This window comes from Sorex fumeus, unplaced genomic scaffold, assembly GCF_029834395.1.
Source record: "Sorex fumeus unplaced genomic scaffold, SorFum_2.1 ptg000010l, whole genome shotgun sequence".
NCBI classification, from domain to species: Eukaryota; Metazoa; Chordata; class Mammalia; order Eulipotyphla; family Soricidae; genus Sorex; species Sorex fumeus.
In genome coordinates, this window is record NW_026606067.1 from 30,978,803 (window position 1) to 31,000,255 (window position 21,453).

Sequence of the window (21,453 nt, forward strand, 5' to 3'; positions counted from 1 at the left end):
AACAAAAGGAATCTTCCTAAATTCTTTTCTTAGAGAAAGGGGAGAGGGGTGGGAGTGAGCACATTCACCAGCTCAAGTCGGAAAGAAGAGAAGAATCGAAACACGTTGAGAAAGGCATTTATACTTCATTAGTGTATACATTAGTAGAATAATTTTTTTAAGAAAAATAACTTAAGAAAATAATTAGATCGGCAACTGTAAGAAATCAAGTATTTTGAGAGATTTACTGCTGCTTTCTATAGCTTTATTGACTATTACCAACTTTCAATATGCTTCAAATAATTAAATACTGCAACTGGGACATTAAAAATACAAACTAATTTACCAAAATAATTGTATTCTTAATATTATGTACAGTATTATACATTTTACATTACATAAAGTTTTTATACATAAAGGTAAGATTTATGATCACTGAAAATTGAAAGTACACTTGAACAACATTCCTAAGCATGTGAATATAGTCACTCAACTGGGATCATCAAGACCATTTAAGAGCATGATTATTAAAAACTAAAGTTACATTCAATGGTAGAAACTGGTTTGTTTTTATTAATTTGGGAGTATTATTTCAAACCACAGGCATATAACTTTATTTTATATAAAGATCTTTATGCTTGAGAATGAAATGTCTCTAATGACAATTTTATTTTAAGGAATTTTCAAAATTAAAGTCACTCAAATTTCTTATACAAGGATTAACACAGAACCAATCCCTGGAAAAAGAAGAGTTATTAGAGCCTACCATATTATCATGTGTACCTCACTGTAGTTTTAACATTGCAAAATTTAATTTTTAATTGTACATATTGTACCATTTTACGGTACAATCTGATATGCCCTCATTCTTGGCATCAAAGTAATTATATTCCAGGCACACAGAGAAATGTATATATAGGTATTACTGCAGGGAACTTGATACTGAAACCAGGATGTCACTGGCTGACTTTGTGGACAAGGTGTGGGGGAATCTCTGAACGGGTCTACGATCCAGAAATCACTACCCATACACACTAGTCACTAAACAACCTACTAATGGGCAGCACCTTGTTTGAATACTGAAACACCTAAGCCCAGAATATTATTTGTTCTAAGTTTTAGTGCTTCCTAACTTATAATTTGTATTCCTTTCAAGAGCAATCTGATTTTATGTAAAACCCTACATATTTCTAATTGATTTTAAAAGTCTAAAGGAAAAAAAGCCACATATCTTCCCAGTCAAACGTCATGTCATTCTTTACATTGATGCTGTCATAGCTACTAAGACTGGTGAAAATTATTTCACAGTCTTGCACAAGCACCTCGCAAAGGCAGCAACTGTACACCAGTTATTCTTAAGTTTGCACAGCATTTGGCGGTATCCCCTGTTTTGAAACCCTGTACTGTTTCAAAGGCAAACAACAAAACACCTAGGAAATAAGAAGATAGAAAAGTAACAAGCTTAAAACATATACAAAATCTAATTCCTTTCCAACATTGCATAATCTATGTAATATGAGACTCAGAACCTGTTCTGTTATTTTCCTGTTTAGCTGAATATAAAAGGAGCTCTAACCTAGGTTATCAAAATATATTCATATAAATGTATGGTGCATTTCTAATACAAAAGTTTAAAAAAAGTCTAAATTCAAAATTTTTCTTATTAAATATCCTAGAGTTCAGTAGGCCAATTCATTTTTGAGCAGCTTGAAATAAGTCCATTGGCTGAACACTATGATACTGGGCATATCTACATTTCAGCTCTTCGGTGTGACTTCTCCGCGACAGCAGCCCCGTCCTCCTCCTCCTCTTCATCCTCCAGGTAGTTTGCCTCTCGGCCTTTGGGGTGCTTCTCGACTCGAACCTCTTGTTCTCCTCTTTCATTGTTTTTATTGTCATCGGCCTTAAAGGGGAAAAAGAAAAGAACTATGAGCTAGAATGCTGAGTTAGTGACAAAAATAATTTCTCTTTTTAAAAAAGTACCAAACTATAATAATAATAAGGCCCTCCCGTTGATCGTCGATTTGCTCGAGCGGGCCCAGTAACGTCTCCATTGGAGACTTTGTTGTTACTGTGTCTGGCATATCGAATACTCTCGGTAGCTTGCCAGGCTCTCCGAGAGGGGCAGAGGAATCGAATTCGGGTCGGCCATGTTGGCCGCTTGTAAGGCAAACGCCCTACCCGCTGTGCTACCAAACTATGGAAAAGAAAAAAAAGTTCCAATTAAATTACTTTGGGGAAAAAGGAAAACAAGCGAAGAAATATAGTCTTTAGGTACTACAATCTTTCCAAATCTTCACGATGTCACAAAAATCTCGCAATTCTTCATTGGCCTATACAAATCTTAGTATGCCCATTCAACTAGAGCAACAGTACAGCAGTAGGGCGTTTGCCTTGCGCGCGGCCAGCTCTGCCGAGCCGGGTTCAATTCCTCTACCCCTCTCGGATAGCCCGGCAAGCTACCAAGAGTATCTCGCCTGCACAGCACAGCCTGGGAAACTACCTGTGACGTATTGGATATGCCAAACACAGTAACAAGTATCACAATGGAGATATTACTGGACCAGCTCAAGCAAATCGATGAACAATGGAAGGACAGTGTTACAGTGCAAGAAGCCTGAAGGCACCAAAAGGCTGCTGATGCACTTGCCCTGCAGGTACTGGTTGACCTGTTGGTGGCACCTATATATATATATATATATATATATATATATATATATATATATATCCATGTATATATCTCCAACATATGTGCACAGTCACATACTTAGCAGAAACACGTATCTACACATACATTTTCATCATAAGTCTCTTCACCATTATGTTCCAATTCCCTTTTTTTCTCTTCAGTCAAATCTTCCTGACCCTAAAACAAACCAGAGATAACAGGTGACATTTTACTTAAATATATGCAAGAAAGGCTTCCAAAAAGTTAACACCAAGTAATAAAAACAAAATCAAAATAAATCTGAATAAAAGTTAAAAGTGAAAGATTTGTCTATCATGTATGAAAACAGTACATGAAAAATGTACTACAGGGCTTGCCATAGCCATACTGCCGGACCCCGGGCCAGGCTGTTTCATCCAGGGCACCCCGGAACAGGGCAGCTGAGGCCCCTCCCCGCCCCAAAGAACCCAGCCCTGGCAGCTGAAAACCTTCGAAACTCAACCACCCCCATGCTCACGGCCGCTCTCCCCCAGCTCAGGGCAAGCCTCACCCATTCGAGGCCGTGTGACACCTCATACCTCACACCACTAATATTCCAAGAGTAGCGCACCACATTTGATGGGATTTAAATCAGAAGGCAACCAATCTTAGAGGAAAATATATTTTTACAGATATAAGCACACAAGGCTCAACCTTTAACATATTATAGAAGGGCTTAATCACTTCTGGGTGAAATATAACAATCTTCACACACTTTCCTGTGAGGAAACTTTTTGGAGCATTTTCAGCAATTTATTCATAACTAACAATACAAAGAAAATTATTTCAGTTCTGTTTTGGGGCAGGGGTTGGGGTCAGGATGGAAACATCCAAAATATGGTGGTGAGAAGGTGTAATGGTGGTGCGACTGGTGTTCAAATATTAAATGCAATCAAATACTGTGAACTACTTTATAAAAATAAGATAATTATATTAAAAATGTATCACAAATTAATCTGATTCTGAATCTGAAATTTTTATGTTTACATTTCTGATTTCTTGAATAAGGGTCGAGTATATCTATACAGTTTAAAAACTTTTCCTTTTCAAAAAAAATAGAAAAACCAGAATTCTGAAGGCTCTAACAGAACGTAAGTAAAAGCCAGGGAGCATCTGTGTTACTGAGCAATTGACAGTGCAATTCTTTATAGCACTGAACGAATGAAAAAAATCGATGCAAAAATAACTTTTTATAAAGAAACAAAAAATATACTATCCAACAGACAATGTAGATGCAGAAACAATGTGCATACATATACGTATATATAAATATTTCTATAAGAATAAAATTTCTTTAGCTGAAATATTTATTATAATTTAATTTCTTCATGAAACAGCCCATTAAACTACCTCAAATCTCTACCTATTTTTGATATCCTTAACATTTCTGATTCAATTAATTTTCATTTAATATATACTATTACTTTTAATCTCATCGATCAAAATTTTTTTCAAAATGCCAATCAACATATATCTGTACACATGTTAAATAATCTCTAATGATCACATTCCACAAAAATCCAGAGTAAACTATGTGTTGATTTATTTTGAAGACTTCTGTCTATGCCTAAAATTATCAAGGTAAACTATCTTAAAATATGCTTTCAATTGCTTATAAATTTTATTTGCAATAATCATTCTAAAACATACAATCAAATATGCTTTAGGATGAGTCTTAAAATTTTGTCACTGAGACAAGTTCTCCCCTCGTGCCACCAGGGGCTCACTGTCCTTCCTGGCAGTGGGCTGCCTCTGTCGGGCCTCCTCTGCACCCAGCGCCCAGTGACTGAGTCGCACTCTTCCTGGCAGACAGGCATCTACTCTGTGCTGTCACTGTGGCCCTGCCAGCCCAGTCGTCAGCCTCCAAAAAACATCGTGATCCCTTGACTCCTAGAAGGGACTGATGATACGTAACATATCTGGGTGGAGGTGTGAGAGAGAAACAAGTGCCTCTCAAAATGACGCTACTGAAACTCCAATCCAAGGGAATACACACTGTGTCGTATGTGCACTATGCTCTTTGATGCAGAACACGGAGTAAATTTGTACCCTGTAACCTTCGAATCAAAGCACAGACTTGTGATATCTCCATCCTGTACAACACTGACATCCCAGTCGTAGCACACCGGATTGGATGGGACATAACCAATCTTGATGAACAAAAACATGACCACAGAAGACTTCATTCGCAACAATAGCTTAGTAAACCCTCACAAAAGTACTTAATATCCCCATAGTAAGACACAATTTTCACATATATTTTTTCTACAGAAATATTTTTTGATCACTTTGTTAGCCATTTAGTGGTAAAAAGCAACATGAAATAAATTATTGTGGGCCCATGATTGGGGCAGGCTTGAGAAGAAGGAGACAATGGTGGAGGGAAGGCAACGGTGGCGGTGAGAGTGGTGTTGGAATATGGAATGCTTGTAACACATCACCATAAACAACCTTGCAAACCATGCTGTTTAAATAAAGTGGGGGAGGAAAGAAAGACATCCTGGCTTTTGATTCATTTGTTCAATCAGGCTGAGATGGGTGCCCTGTCTCAGCAGCAGGGCCTAGCACGGCCCATTACTTCTCTCCTGTCTCTAGTCACAGGACATCAACAAAATTCCACGGAACATTGGGGATGAAAACAATGAAGCCCTTATTTGGTACTAAAGCCTAACTAAAACATCACTAAATTGCTAAAGTGTCCCTGTCAAATCCAATAAATAAAGACATGTCTCCGATAGCCTTAATGATGAAAAAGTATTAGTGAACACCAAGCATGCTTTAGCTGATGTTCGGATGGAACTGTCTTTAAACTGCTATATGGAGAAAAGAATATATGTATCCAGATTGGCAAGTTTTTTTCTGTAAAGGGACAGATTATAAATATTCAGGTTTTCTCAACCATAAGATCTCTGTAGCAACTACCCAAATTTATCCTTGCAGCTCAGAATAATCTTAATCAAAGTACAAACCAATAGAGTTGTGTTCCAAAAAGATTTTATTTACAAGTAGAGCTTGTCTTTTGCTAACTTGTAATACAGACAATGGAGTTAGGAAGAAATGAATTAAAATTTTTGCTTGGCAATTCTTCTGGTCACTTGATTATAAAAAAAAAATCTAAGCACATGCAAAAAAGGAATCTAATTCGATGAATTCTTTAGAGCTAAGGCTCAAAAGTGATCTCTTTGTTGCCACAGTTGCACCACCTATCACGTTTAGATACTTTTTTTTTTTACTAAATTCCTCTTCAAAAGACTAGATCTTACATAATTTCAATCTTCTTGGTATCCATCTTTCAAATCAAGAAAAAATTTTAATACATTTATTTAAAAAATTTGGACTGAGACTCTTTGGTCTATAATACTGTTAACAATGTATTCTCATTCACGCAATTCCAATACCACACCCATCACTAGTGTACCCCACCTCCGTCCTCCAGGGACCCAGAAACCCCTATCTTTCAACCACTTGTCCTAGAACTGCTTCTCTAAAAAGGGTGCTTCTAAAACATCAGTTATCAGTTGGGGGCCTTGTGGAGAATTCTGACTCTCAGTGCTAAAGGTGGCTAAAGTCTCCAAGGATTATGTCTGAATTTTTTCTGTATTCTCCAAGGTGATTCCTTTTTTTTTTTAAATTATTTTTTATTAGTGAGACATCATGAGGTACAGTTGTAGACTTACAAATTTTTTGCTTGGGTTACTATTATACAATAATCAAATACCCATCCCTCCACCAGTGCCCATTTCCCACCACCACAGATTCCAGTATCCCTCCCATCCCCCATCCCCCCATCTCACCCTGGCTCTGTGGTAGGGCATTCCCCTCTGTCCTCTCTCTCCTTTTGGGTGTTGTGGTTTGCAAAAGAGACATTGAGTGGAAATCATGTTCGGGCTAAAGTCTACTTTCAGCACGCTTCTCCCATCCTGGGAGGATCCTCCCAACACCCTTTATTTGGTGCTCCCTTCTCCATCTGAGCTGCCATTTCCCCTAGCATGTGTGGCTGGCCTCCAAGCCATGGAGCAAAATTCCTGGTACTAATTGACTGGTTAAAGAAACTTTGGTACATTTACACAATGGAGTACTATGTAGCGGTTAGAAAAGATGAAATCATGAAATTTACATACAAGTGGTACTACATGGAAAGTATCATGTAAAGCGAAATGAGTCAGAAAGAGAGGGACAGACATAGAAAGATTGCACTCATCTGGGGAACATAAAGTAACAAAATAGGAGACTAACACCCAAGGTGATTCTTAACCACAACAAAGACTGACCACCACTCACATGACTGCAGTGAATGCCATGCTAGAAACACCTCTCATGAGTTCTTTCTTCTCTTCAGCCAGAAATTTTAATTTACCAGTTGTTAATACGATCTAAGGTGAGAAGTACTTATTTACTGGTTTTGGGCTATACAACTATGTACAGGGCTTACTCCTGGTTCTGTGCTCAGGGATTACATCTAGTGGGACTCTGTGGGGCTGCATGGGATGCCAGGAATTAAACCATGACCAAGTAAAATCTTATAATTGGCTCAAGCAAAACTAACAGAGCACTGATCCCCCAAACAGGCATTACCTGGCCACCCCTGGGCTCCTTAGTTTCTCTAATCAAAGATGTTATGAAGAAATCAGGAGGCTAAGATGAAGAGTCCAGAGGAGTATAAGGCATGTGACAGAGGACAGGCTTCAGCAGCATCAATTACAGAGACAGATACCACCGCTAGTCCAGCGATATGTAACAGAGGTGTCTCACTACCTCTAGACATGGTGACTCACGAACCAGCAGTCCAAGGTAGGTACGTGAGTCACTGTCACTGAAGGTAGCCAGGGAAGCAGAGTATCCACTCTGCTTCAGTTATACTGGGGAAAATAAAGACTCAACATTTTCAAGCACTTATCTGATCTATATTTGTTGGACCTTTCAGTAATTTTACATCATACACAGCACTTGCTGGCAATGTCAAATTTGTATTGCTTCCTCATAAGTAGGTAAGAAACCTGGAATATAAGCAACATTAGGATGAACTCTCTAGAATAATGTTGCCCACTCTAGCAATTCCAAATCATAAAGCATATCGGCTAATCGTGTATTTTTGTCTCAGGATGGTAAGGCTGCTACACTATGATGAATGCAGGTACGACGCACATTGCTAAAATCCCACCTGCTGCGGGTCCTCTGCTCTCAGGGACAACCTCCTGGGCTATGCCCATGCACACCTGTAGCTTGGAAGGACTGAATTCCTCCGTGGGAACAAAGGCTAAGGGAAGCGCCAACTGTGGGCAGATATGCCCACGGCAGCAATGGCATCCCAACCGACAGTGGGCAGCTAAACACTGAGGGAGACGAGATGCTCAGTGATAGAACAATGCATGGCTTGCGGCCACCCCCACAAGAGCTGCCTCAATGCACATACACTTATTAAAGGTGCGAGGAAAGTGACTCCATATACTATATCCGTTTCTTCCCCCACTCCCAGTTTTACCATGTACTAGTTTTACTCTCCCTCCCCGAGTTTTGCTCTCATTCCATCCCCCCGCCCCCGAGTTGTAGACACAATCCCCTGATACAATTGCAACGCTGTTACCTTTTGGGTCTCCACTTCATAAAATTGTAAATAAATCTTAAGGCCTTATTCAATTCAGTGAGCACTTTACTTATTTGCGGGCAGGGTGTAAGATTCTGCTGAAGTCCTGTTTTTTGATCCCCTCTTTCCATGTGATGCCACAGTCCCTGTGTTTATCATTGCCATCCCTACAACACTACTTTTCCTTTTTCTCATTTTGTTGCAGTCTGTTGAGAACGCTTTTTGTTTTTTAATGGGGGAGATTCCTGAATGGTTCTCAGTAGGAAAAGAGCCACTCCCAGCAATTCTCAGCCTGGACAGCTGGACGAGAGGGCCTGAGGGCCATACCCGGGTGTGCTCGGGTCACAGGTGGCAATGCTCGGGGAGTGAGACAGGAGCTGCCACTCAGCACACGAGATCACCCCTTGGTCATTTATACTCCGGATTCCCTGAGAACCACTCTCCGTCCTCAAAAAAAAGATCTGGAAACGACGAAAAGAGCTAGAACAATCAGATGAGCAAAAGAGCTAGAAAGAGGTGGGATGATCCAGTAACTAAATCATTCTAGAACTCCAGAAAACGAAGACATCCAGAACCAGAAACGCTCAAAGGGCAGACAGGAACGTTACAGAGCATGAGAAAGGCCCGGCTGAGTGCTCACGGGCTCTCGGAGCTCCCCAAAGCAATTTAGAAAGAGGCGCTCGGTGCAGGGATTCTGGACGGTGACCGTGGGGGGGAAGGGCCCATTCCAGGTGAGACAGCAGGACCAGCAGGGAAGGCAGAGGGGCTGCCCGGGCACTGCTCCCAGGCAGCACTTCTCCGCCGTCACATTTCTCCTTCCCTCTTGCCTGTCTTTTTTCCTTTTCTGGTATTGATTTCTCTGTGAGTGCAGGATGTCTCTCCCCGATTCCCACCTTTAACTAATATATTATGAAGTAAAAAACCATCAGTGAGTAATTGTTAAGGTTATATGTACACGATGCTGAATTTTTTATATGGGAGAAAAAGTGAACCAGTTCTCTTTAATTCCACCAAAGATTCCTGGTATTTTATATACTAAGACCAAGTAATACTAGTCTAGACATCCCGTTACAAGGAAACTCCAGTAAGTTTCTTCGTCATGCCAAACACCTTAATACTCAAGGCTGCTAATTTCTCAGTTATCTTCTGAGAGGGCAGCTCAAGGTCATGACGAGAACTGAACCACAGTATGGAAAGAGCAGGCCACATGGCTTCTATACATTTAGACTCTTCATGCACGGTGCTCGTGGGTGACATGAGCAACATCCTTTCCCTATTTCTGACAGCAGCACATATGCCTAACATCAGCAATCCAAGGCTGCAACATGCAGGAACAGTAAGGAAGCAGTGCTGGCCTGGGGGACAATGGGGCTGAGCGCCGCAGAGCACGTATCCTCAATGGCTATCCAGTCAAGATGCTGTCTGCTCTCAGGCTGCCATTTGTCTACACTCACAAGTCACACATGGACACACAGAGACACACACATGCGTGCTTGCAAGAACAGACATCCAGGTGAAGAGTGATTCAACACGAAGCTTTCATTTACTGGTCCAGAGAGAAATTAAATGATGTAGCCACCATCTGAGGATCAGGCGTACTGTAAGAGCAGTATAGGTCTCTCCCGGCTCAGACTGTGGAGTGCTGGGACTAGAAACCAGCAGTGCCAATCAATTACACAAATACGACATGACAACAGATGCCTTACACATCTAGTTACCGATGACATACTGTTACTGTACACTTAACAACAACGAAGTTTACAATAAAAAGCTCATTCACAGTTTAACAAACTTCATCCAAATCTATTTTTCCTTTTATTAATTTTAATTAAGAACTAATTCTTATTAAGAAGTCCAAAATAGAAACCACAAAACAAACCCTTTTAAAAATGTGTGGGATATTTTAAGTATATCCCAAGACACTAACAGGATATCCCTGCGAGGTACAGATTGTAGAGATAACTAAGGAAAAGTTACAGGGTTTAGACCAGACTCCCCCAACAATGCAAAACTAAGTTCTCTCTTTTTGAGTGAAGAAAATTCAAAAACCATCAGGAGAACTATGTAGACCTAAGCCCACCAAATGTGCCAGCCCTTCGCTACCTCCATCCCAAGGTCCATTTCCACCTGACGCGACCCCTCTTTACATCCTGCCCCATCTTCCTAAACATTTCTACGGAAAGCCTGTATAAGTGAATGCTGCTGAGCTTTGCTCGGGTGAGTGGAGGTTACAGGCCAGCTGCTCAGCCCCTGAATCCCACCTTACCTCCTCCTCTCCCTCTTCTTGGTACTGCTCATCCACATTATCCTCTTGCTGGTCTGGATTTCCTGCCATCTGCTGAAACAAAAGGGGAAGTTCATGTTACAGTACACTAGAGATGCATTTTTACAGAACTCTGGGACACAGAACAAACAATACTGCTATCAGAAGCGCATTTTCAACATATCAGTGACCAGGAAATAATGAACAAACATTCCCACCACAAAGCCTGGGATATCCGTCACCCTGGCATCTGAGTTTGGGCATATTATTTCATACAAAGGCCTAAAAACCAACCAAAGAGACAAACCTGTCAATGTCAATTATAACTAACCACGTACATAAACTGGAAATTTATCAAAACACCCAGGTAAAGATTTCCCTCTGTAACTGGCATTAACTCACCACCAAATGCTCTTCCATTTCTGCATTCTCTTGCTTTTGATTACTTTGTTTTTGATCTTCATTTTCATCTGGCAAATTTTCTTCTCTCACTTGCTCAGCTTCCTCAAATTCATCTTCTCCTTGATTATTAGGGTCATCTGCTGGGTTTATATCCTCTACAGCTGCCCTCTGTCAAATTTTAATAAAATGAAACCATCACATCAAAATCCAGGATCAAGTTTAATATCATTTGAAAGGCCACACACTGGCAGTAAATGAAATCGTCCTTCACCAGATTGTTCACATCTACCTCTGCCAAAACTCTCAAGTATATATCCTACTGTCGAAAGACAAAAAATTCCAGTTTCATTTGTCAGAGCCTGATAAATGAGAATAAAGTACAAAGAGCACTTCTTTGCATCTCTGTAAATAATTATTTACAAACAAAATAGTTGTCAAGATGCACTATTACAAGGAACGCACTATTACAAGCACAGCTAGGCAGCATGAAAAATACAAAGCAAAAGACCATGTACAAAAAAAAAAAAAAAACCAGGAAAATTAAGTAGGTAAATCCTAACTTCACTGGAACATTGGTACACGCTAGTCTTCCTTTGAAAACATTTAGTAGCACTATATATATATTTTTTTCAAAATTCAGTGATACAAGAGGTACTGTTTGAGCCTTTATTTACACATACACACACACATATGCATATGGACTTTTTTTTTAAAAATTTGAATCACTGTGAGGTACACAGTTACATAGTTCAGGACCAATTCAGGATTGGTTATCAGTCACACAGTTTCACCACCTGGCCCTTCAACAGTGGGTAAAAAGAAGATGGAGAAAGAGAAGGCTGACATTAGCCAAAAGGGCCTAAGTAAACAGGTAATCAATATAAATTATCAATTTCTGGTAGAAATCAAGTTTCTGCACAACACATTACCATGAAATAGAGATGTTGCACTTTCCAATAATGGGGATAAGATGACTGGGCCTAAAGAAACCTTGGTATATATTTTGAAAAGTATCTCTCCCGGACCAGAGAAACAGGACAGTGTCAAGGTGGTTGGCCGGCACACAGCCAACCTGGGTTTGAAACCAGGCACCACGCTTGGTCCCTGAGCACTGCCAGGAGTAATCAGTGAGCACAGAACCAGAAGTAAGCCCTGAGTACTGTCAGGTGTGGTCCAAAACACTGAAAATTAAAAAAAAAAAAAAGAAAATGGTATCTTTCCCAGGTGGCATCTTGCCATGCCACCTTCCATGAGTTCACAAGTCAATAAATGTCCTTCACATTATTCTAGAGCTATCTCAGTTTTATATGTAAGCTCCCACAGTCCCTTTCACAATGATACATGCCCCACAAAGCCCCCTCCCCAGCGAGGCCTCCTTGGAGCGCATGGCCAAAAGGGGGTGCCACAAGCCTCAGGAGCGTGCCAGAGGGAACCAAGCAAGCACACAGAAGCGGCCCCTCCACCAACAGGTAGCGTGGCGTGGCCTCCAGGGCAGCAGCGGTGGCAGTAAATTTTCTTTTCCCAGCACTCTGGACTCCCAGCTCAGCCTCCATGTCCTAATCCTAGTAAGCACATCCTCACTACCCAAACACATTAGGCCATACAGCACTAACCTATTCCAATCAAAATACTCCCAAAACTCACCACTATCTCATGTGCTGGGGGGAAAGGCAGGTGAGATGGAGAAGAGACCACCAAGTAAATGATGGTTGGCGGGATCGCTCGGGACAGTAGATGCGTGCTGAAAGTAGGCTATGATGATGGCTGCTTAGTGCCGATATGCAAACCATAACACCCAAAGGGAGAGAGAAAGAGAGAATGTGTCTGCCACAGAGGCAGGGGGTGGAAAGAGGTGGGGGTGGCGGGAGAGACACTGGGAACACTGGTGGTGGAGAACGGGCACTGGTGGAGGGATGGATACTCAAACACTGACTGAAACATAGCACTGCACTGTCCACTGTCCTCCCGCTGTTCATCGATTTGCTCGAGCGGGCACCAGTAACATCTCAAAACAAATTGCGAGACTTGTTGTTACTATTTTTGGCATACTGTATACGTCACAGGCAGCTTGCCAGGCTTTCCCGTGCAGGCAAGATACTCTCGATAGCTCACCGGGCTCTCCGAGAGGGGCGGAGGAATCAAACCCTGGTCAGCCATGTCGGCCAAGTGCAAGGCAAATGCCTTACCCGCTGTGCTATTGCTCCAGCCCTACTGAAATGTAATGAAAATTTGTAAGTCTGTAACTGTATATCACGGTGATTCATTAAAATAAAATAAAAAAAAAAGATACATGCCCTCATCAAATTCAGATTTTAGAACCAGGGCTGGGAAGAAATGAGAAGATTTGTATGAGTTTCCTGACACTCCAGGGTCCTCCAAAGAACAGGGTTCTTAACTGAAGCGATAAATGCATCGCAATGACCCTGAGCCTCAAAGATTCGACCTCTTATTAGACAACGATTCTAGTTAACTTTAGAGCCTTGTACATGCTCAGAGCTCCCACGGCCTTCTGCTGATGTTATCCACAGGTCCCTGGTCCCCAACCATCTACTTCATTCAAGTGCAAAAGACACTTTTCTTGGGAAGAAACAGTAAGAAATCATTACATTCTAACTGAATTGCAATTACTCCATGATCTCTTGTCATAACTGATTTTCTTCGGTGCACTATCAAAGATCTGTGTAATTTATAGAAAAGTTGTAATATTCCTTTCAAGAAAAAAGTTCCCAAATCTTTGCAAAAGTTCTTAAAAATGTTTCTCCTCTAACTCATGAAAGTTAACAGATGTTGTTGTTAATTTCAAATAGCTAGATGCTCAATTAAACCTCAATAAAGCTGAACAATTTCTTCTGCTGAAAATAATTAAAACTAAGAGGAGACGCAACTTGACGATCTCTAACTAAAGGCCAGAAGGTAGTACTGAGGAGAGGCGCAGGCTTAACAGTCGCCAGACATGGGCTCGATTCCCGGCACCACTTCACTTAGTCCCTTGAGCAGTGCCAGGAGCAGCCCTGGGCAGGGACAGCTGGGGTGGCCTGAGCACCCCTGGCACCACAAGGACTGAGAAGCATCGCACCTTCAGGCCTCTGGATGGACCAACAGCCAACGATCCTAGGAGAGCCCCACAGCAACTGACACTGCCCAGGAGACCTCCCCATGCACACGCCCAAATAAAGAAAAATAATAGAAACCCAAATATTTTCCAGGATTTCCAGGGGAAATAAACATTTCATGAAAAATAAAGATCACATGGTGAAACAATCCAATCACAAAGCATTTCCCAAGCATCAGTAATGGAAATACTCTTTGCGGACTTGCAGTTTTGTCTCAGGCATTTTCAGGTTTCTCTTCTTTCTCTTGGGCTTCTAGACCTTTCCCATTCTCTTGCTCCCTTCTATTTTCCTGCTCTCTACAGCTCTAATTCTCACTGAAAATACTGTAGGGTCAGGGTTCCCCGGAGCATGCTGACAGCAATGTTAAGTCAAGGGCTGGTGAAGGTGTTCTGCCATATCTCTGCATAAGTTAAGGCATTTCCACTTTCAGTAACCCTCAAGCAGGATATGAATCCTTTCAAACAGGCACATTAGATAGCACAGACTGTTTTATAAACAGCAAAAGATGACAAAAGGGCTGAAGCAATAAAAGTGTAAAATTATCTACATTATTACATTATTTAACATCCGTTCCTTTTACTTCGAGGCAAGATCAAGGTTCCAGATAAACTGGCTGAATTGGAGGTCAATGTCCTTTTTGGTAAACACAAAGAACATTCCTGAATATTGGGTCTCTACTTATTTATAATATTTTGTTGCTTAAATAACATGGTTCCTGCTCAACTTCCTCTTTTGGTTTTTGTTTTAGGGTCACACCAGGCAATGCTCAGGAATTACTCCTGGCTCTGCACTCAGGAACTACTCCTAGTGGTGCTCAGGAGACCATACGGGATGTCGGGGATCGAACCATGGTTGGTGAGTGCAAGGCAAGCACCTTAGCTGCTGTACTATTTCTCCAGTCCCTACTTCTCATTTTTTAAAGCACACACTCATTCATGTAGTTACTGATACGGTCACTGCATGGCTGGGGGATTAGAGTCACATACCTAATGCCCTTGGTGGTTGCACATGTTCGATAATGCTTAAGTTCTTCTCTACGGTTCTCGATCCACCACAATTACATTTTTCATCTACTGCAATTATCACATATTTCAGTGCATCCTCAGTTATAACCCATTAATCTAAAAATCTGTTAGTTTTCCTCAATTATAACCCATTAATCTAAAAATCTCTGCAACTTAAGCCTATTCTCATCACACACATAATACATCCTGTGATTTGGTTTAGCAACGACTGCTAAAAGTATAATTACTGGAGTCACTTTCCTTCTGTGCTGACTAAGTAAGAGACCTATATGGAGTGGGAAGCACTTTTGGCTAAAGTTTCCTTTCAGTTCTGTGAGGTTACCGGAATCATGACTGGGTGTCACTTACATCTGCTTCAGATTCAGGGTCCGTTTCACGTGGCCCTTGTTCGCGAGGCTCGCGTTCATTTTCAGGATCTTCTGCCTCATCTTGGTGTTGATTGTTTCTCTCATAAGCTAGCAAATCAAAGCACTAGCATCAGCCTGAGTGAAACAGACAGGAGTCCTCCCTACCAACTCAAAGAAAGGTCACCGCGGGCTTCCTCAGACCTCCTGTTCCTCAACCTCTCTTCCAGCACAGTTAGAGAGGACGAAGGAAAACATAACAATAAACATAAAAAAATGTGGTACAAAACAGCCTCCCGGGAAGGTATACAGATAATAAACATAATTCTGATTTCACTATACCTGACAAAACAACTATATTAAACTATTATTTTGGGGGGCAGAGAAACTATAGCAGGGACAGCAGGCCTTGCATGTGGCTGACCCAGATTTGGTTAGCAACACCCCATATGATCCCCCAAACTTGACAGGAGTGATTCTTGAGTGCTGAAGAGAACCACCAGGTGTGTTTCCCAAACCAATGTGTGTGTGTGTGTGTGTGTGTATGTTAGTTTTGTAAGAAATCTCACCACCTCCTTCTACTTCTTGGATACCCTGATCGTCTGCTCCCTGAACAATATCATTATCCATAGCATCATATCGAGCTTGCTGCCTATAAGAAACACAAAACATCATCAATTCAGTGACACAAATTAAGCGCATAGTTTGACATAAGCTATTTATCTTTAGAAAGGTAAGAGATACATTTTGCAACTATTTATTCCAACATCCTAATGAGTTTTAAAAAATGTGTTAGGTATAATATTCCAATAATATTTTCCAAAAAATACCTCTACAAAGATAAAAAGCCTTCAAATGTTAAAGTGAAAAGCAGGAAATCTGCTTTTGAGACCACAACTACCTAAAATTTCAACTGGAAAAAAATTCTGATTCCTTTAGAGACCCATCTGTGGACCCCAGAGATTCAGCTCACAGGGATGAGTGCAGGTTTTGGCATGACGGAGGTCTGGGATTGACCCCAGCGTCACTGGGAGCAACCCGGAGCACAGAGCTGAAAACAGTTCCCAGAAAAGCCAACTACAGTTGAAGGACCACAAGAAAGTAGCCTAACGCTCAACTGCCGGAACTGAACTCTCAGAGAGTTCTGCTTCAGTTACGTGAACCTGAGTTCCCCGAGAACACACAAAGCTGCTTCCAGAACCCAGGAAAGGGACCACAGATGCCAACGGGGGATACCTGAGCTGCTCGGAGTGCTGCGGCCGCTCCTCCTCGGGCCCAGCATGCCTCTGCTGAGGCATCTCTCTGGCAAAAAGCTGCTGCTGCTGCTGCTGCTGCTGCTGCTGCTGCTGCTGCTGCTGCTGCCGCTGTCGAAGCAGGTGTCCCTGCAGCCTGTGCTGGTGCAGAGCCTCCTGGTGCTCTCTCAGCCTCTGAGCCTCCTCCGCCCGCCTGGCAGCCAGTCTCTGCTGCTCCAGCTGCTCCTCATACGGGGAGCGGAACTCGGACTTGGCTGAAGGGTCCACCTGGGGAAAAGGGAGAATGGGTGGGTGCTGGGGTTGCCCCTTGACTAGTTTCTCATGATAAAATCAGGAAGCAATTCGTTCTTAAAATCAATCTGATAGGTGAACTGGGGAACTACGATATTACTTTGGCCAAGGTGACCCACAACCAGAACTCCTATTTCTCAGCTCTCTCTGTGCATATTTTTGCATGAGTAAGCCCTGAGAACGACCAGGCGTGGCCCCCAAACCAAATAAGTGTGTGTGTGTGTGTGTGTGTGTGTGTGTGTGTGTGTGTTAGTTTTGTAAGAAATCTCAGCACCTCCTTCTACTGCTTGGATACCCTGATCTTCTGCTCCCTGAGCAGTATCATTATCCATAGCATCATAACAAGCTTGGCTTCTTGAAGCAGGTGATCATACTAATTTTCTGGAATTAAGGCATAATTTCAATGTGCTCCTTTGAACATGTACAAGAACACAAAAGCAGAATCAGTTTCAAATGTTAATTTGAGCACTAGGTGACCTGAAAACTAATTGGGCAATTTGTGGGTTGAAGCTGAGGCTAAGGCTTTTCCTTTCAGTGTTAAAAAACCTAGGAATGCTAATTAATTCTAGCAATATATATGCCAGTCTTAGGCTAAGCATATGAAAATTGAAAGAAAAAGTCAAATTTTGAAAAACTGGCAAGAGAGAGGACAAAGTTCTTTAAAGAAGCAAAGGCTTGAAAGGAGTACTTTCTAATTGAAGGAAACGGAATACAGGCATTCTTAAACTCTGCTCCTCACTGTGCTACCCACCAACTACTTTTCTTCCACCCCCACACTAATACAAGCAAAGTTAACACCAAAGAAAAACTGAGTGCAGAGTTGACAAGAATTCAACTAACGAGGACTTAGTACTGAAGAATGCATTATGAAGCAGACAAGACTGAGAGAAGGTTCTCAATGTTTAATCTAAGTGTGATCCACCCGCTGAGTCTAAATTCTCAAAGAGTCTAAATAAAGTCTTGAGAAGTTTGAGGTCACAAAAATTCAGTTACAAATAAAGGATGATCACAGTCACGGTCATGGTCCTCCCGTTATTCATCAATTTGCTCGAGCGGGCCCAGTAACATCTCCATCGTGAGACTTGCTGTTACTGTGTTTGGTGTATCGAATACGTCACAGGTGCTTGCCAGGCAAAGGGGTAGCTTGCCAGGCTTTGCCGTGCGGGCGAGATACTCTTGGTAGCTTGCCAGGCTCTCCAAGAGGGGTGGAGGAATCAAACTCGGGTCGGCCATGTTGGCTGCGTGCACGGCAAACACCCTACCCGCTGTGCTATCGCTCTAGCCCCAAAGGATGATCAAGACTATTATTTATTGCAGTGCTTAGTACATTAGGTAAAGGTAAAGGTAAAGGCCCTCCCGTTGATCATCGATTTGCTCGAACGGGCCCAGTAACGTCTCCATTGGAGACTTTGTTGTTACTGTGTCTGGCATATCGAATACTCTCAGTAGCTTTCCGGGCTCTTAGTACATTAACCATAACATAAAAACATCACAAATGTCCAATGACAGAAGGAGGATTGAAAAAAAGAATGTGGAATATAGACACAATGGAGTACCATGCAGCCTAAGAAAAGGTGAAATCTAGTTCCGGCAATTTGGCTGTAACTAGCAGGTATCATGTTAAGCACAGGAAGCCAGAAGGAGGCCAAATTACTGAACAATCTCTTTTCTGTGATATATAAAGACAAAAGACAAGAGACAACATCAAGTGATGGGGATACCCTTGGTCCTTGATTATAGAACTGAGAATGTCAGGTGATTGGGTCAGGTGGTGCGGAAGGGGGAGGGAGCGAAGGCAGACTAGAGGCAATATTCGGGCATTGAGCGGGAAGCCTGGAAAGTATGATGCCGGAGAGGTAAGGTAAGTGTAGCACCAAAACCATAACTGGCCACTAGCAGCCCACTTTCAAGGACTCGATTCATCTCCCCGTATCCAGGTACAGGAGCGGTGGGGGTGGCCTCCAGGAACGCGCAGCCGGGCGCAGGCAGAGGCAGTTTTCAGGCCCAGATCACCAGGAACAGGAACCCAGGCAGGCCACATCACGAGCAGCCAACATTCAAGGACCTGCTTAATCTCCCCCTAGCCAGGTACAGGCCCAGTGGAGGTGGCATCCGTGAGTTATTCTCCCCCTTCATGTCCCATAAAGTAAAGTAAAGTAAAGTAAAGTAAAGGCCCTCCCGTTGATCATCGATTTGCTCAAGCGGGCCCAGTAACGTCTCCATTGGAGACTTTGTTGTTACTGTGTTTGGCATATCGGATACGTCACGGGGAGCTTGCCAGGCCCTGCCATGCGGGCGAGATACTCTCGGTAGCTTGCCGGGCTCTCCAAGAGGGGTGGAGGAATCGAACTCGGGTCGGCCATGTTGGCTGCATGCAAGGCAAACGCCCTGCCACTGTGCTATTGCTCCAGCCATGTCCCATAAGAACCATAAATTATCCTCAAGGTGGAACTTTCACCAGGGCAGCTCGATCACCAAAAACACATTAGGCCAAGAATTCACTAGCACCACTTCAATTAATAGTACTCGAAAAGCACAATAGTAACAGTGTGTGTGAAAGTCTAAACTGCACACGTCACAATGGTAAAGCAACGCAGAAGCCCACGAAGCTTAGTTAGTGAAGAGACTAGCCCAGAAGACCCCAACAGTAATGAAGCGCTAGACAACCTCTCTGACAAGGAATTTAGAGGGGAACTACTGAGGATGCAAAGGGAGCTGAAAGAAGCAATGGAAAGCACCACCAATAAAATTCAAGATTTGAGAACAGAAATGTGGAAAATACAAACAGAAATGACAGATCGAAAAAGCCTGGTAGGAGAATGGAAAAACTCAAAGGAAGGCCTCAGCAGCAGAGTCAGCTACTGAGAACAGAATCAGTGAGCTTCAAGATGAAATGCAGAGAATCTCCAGACAACAGCATAAAATAGAAAAGAGCCCCACAATGAACCAACAGATGTCAAGAGAAAATCGCGAAGAAGCCAAGAGGAATAACATAAGAATCATTGGAGTTCCAGGGGGACAGGAAGAAAACTGTGATGAAGAAGACACTGTCAAAGACATCACTGTTAAAACATTCCCAGAGCTGAAGAGCACATGCAACCACATTCAGGAGGCCCGAAGGGTACCAGCCAGAAGAAATCCAAATAAAAATACTCTAAGACACATCCTGATCAGAATGACGAAAATCATAGAGAAAGCAGCATGATCAAAGAAAGAAACTGCCTATAAAGGAGAATCCTTACAAGATTTACAGCCAACTTATCTGATGAAACCCTCAGGGTCCAAAGACAGTGGTGGGATACAGTGAAAAAACTCAATGAAATAAGTGCCTCACCAAAAATACTTTACCCAGCTAGAGTCTCATTCATATCAGAAGGAACAACACAGTTTCATAGATAAACAACAATCCAGGAACTTCATAAACTCAAAACCATGGTTATAAGAATGACTAAACGGGCTACTTTAACAAAAGAGAAGCCCCTAAAATACAGCAAACTTCTGCATAAAGATGGAACAAAACCCCACAACAATAATCTCTCTCAACGCAACAACTAAAAGACACAGCGTGGCAGGATGGATCCAAAAACTGAAGCCAATATTCTGCTGCCTGCAAGAAACATCTGAATAGGCAGAGCAAATACAGATTCAAAGTCTTAGGCTGGAAAACAATTCTACAGGCAAACAACTTCCTTGAAAAAGCTGGGGTGCCCATTCTGATATCAGACCACATTGACTTCAGACTGAAGAAGGCCACAAGAGACAGTGAAGGTCATTTCTTATTGACCAAGGGATCTGGCATGTATGTGGGGAGAAAGGGACACTCTTTCACTGTTAGTGGGAATGCCAACTGGCCCAGCCTTTTTGGAAAACAATATGGACATTCCTTAAAAAACTAGAAATAGAGCTTCCATCTGACCCAGAAATACCACTTCTAGGAATATATTCTGAGGGTGCAAAAAAGCACAGTAGAAATGACATATGTACCTGTATGTATGTTCACTGCAGCACTGTTCACAATAGCCAGAATCTGGAAACAACATGAGTGCCCGAGAACAGACGACTGGTTAAAGAAACTTTGGTACAAAGAGGTAAAGGACCTATACAAAAATTAAAAAAAAAACACTACTTCAAGAAATGAAAGAGGACACTAGGAAATGGAGACACATCCCCTGCTCATGGATAGGGAGGATTAACATTATCCAGATGGCAATACTGCCCAAAGCACTACACAAATTTAAAGGGATCCCTACCAGGATATCCACGACATTTTTCAAAGAAATAGACAAACACTGCTGAAATTCATATGGAGCAATAACCCCCAACGAATAGCCAAATCAACCCTTGGGAAAAAGAAGACAGGTGGCATCATCTTCCCCAACTTCAAACTGTACTACAAAGCAGCAGTAATTAAAACAGCATGGTATTGACTAGAAACAGACTTGCAGACCAATGGAACAGAGTTGAATATTCTGTCACAGGCTTTCAAATATAT

At 42.1% G+C, this 21,453-nt stretch overlaps 1 protein-coding gene across 6 annotated transcripts in view; it reads right to left on the bottom strand.

Annotated features, from left to right (window-relative positions):
* Positions 1-205: 205 nt before the first annotated feature.
* Positions 206-21,453, bottom strand: part of GOLIM4 (golgi integral membrane protein 4) — an 85,182-nt gene continuing 63,934 nt past the window's right edge. For 2 of the 6 annotated variants that reach the window (XM_056110755.1, XM_056110750.1), the window contains 7 exons: positions 16,654-16,937; positions 15,987-16,069; positions 15,422-15,528; positions 10,936-11,103; positions 10,537-10,608; positions 2,774-2,845; positions 206-1,882 (listed from right to left, as the gene is read on the bottom strand). In XM_056110755.1, the coding sequence (XP_055966730.1) occupies positions 1,730-1,882; positions 2,774-2,845; positions 10,537-10,608; positions 10,936-11,103; positions 15,422-15,528; positions 15,987-16,069; positions 16,654-16,937 (939 nt within the window). In that variant the 3' untranslated portion in view covers positions 206-1,729. The remainder of the gene's footprint in view (positions 1,883-2,773; positions 2,846-10,536; positions 10,609-10,935; positions 11,104-15,421; positions 15,529-15,986; positions 16,070-16,653; positions 16,938-21,453) is intronic. The other 4 variants (XM_056110754.1, XM_056110756.1, XM_056110752.1 and 1 more) reach the window with 3 other exon arrangements.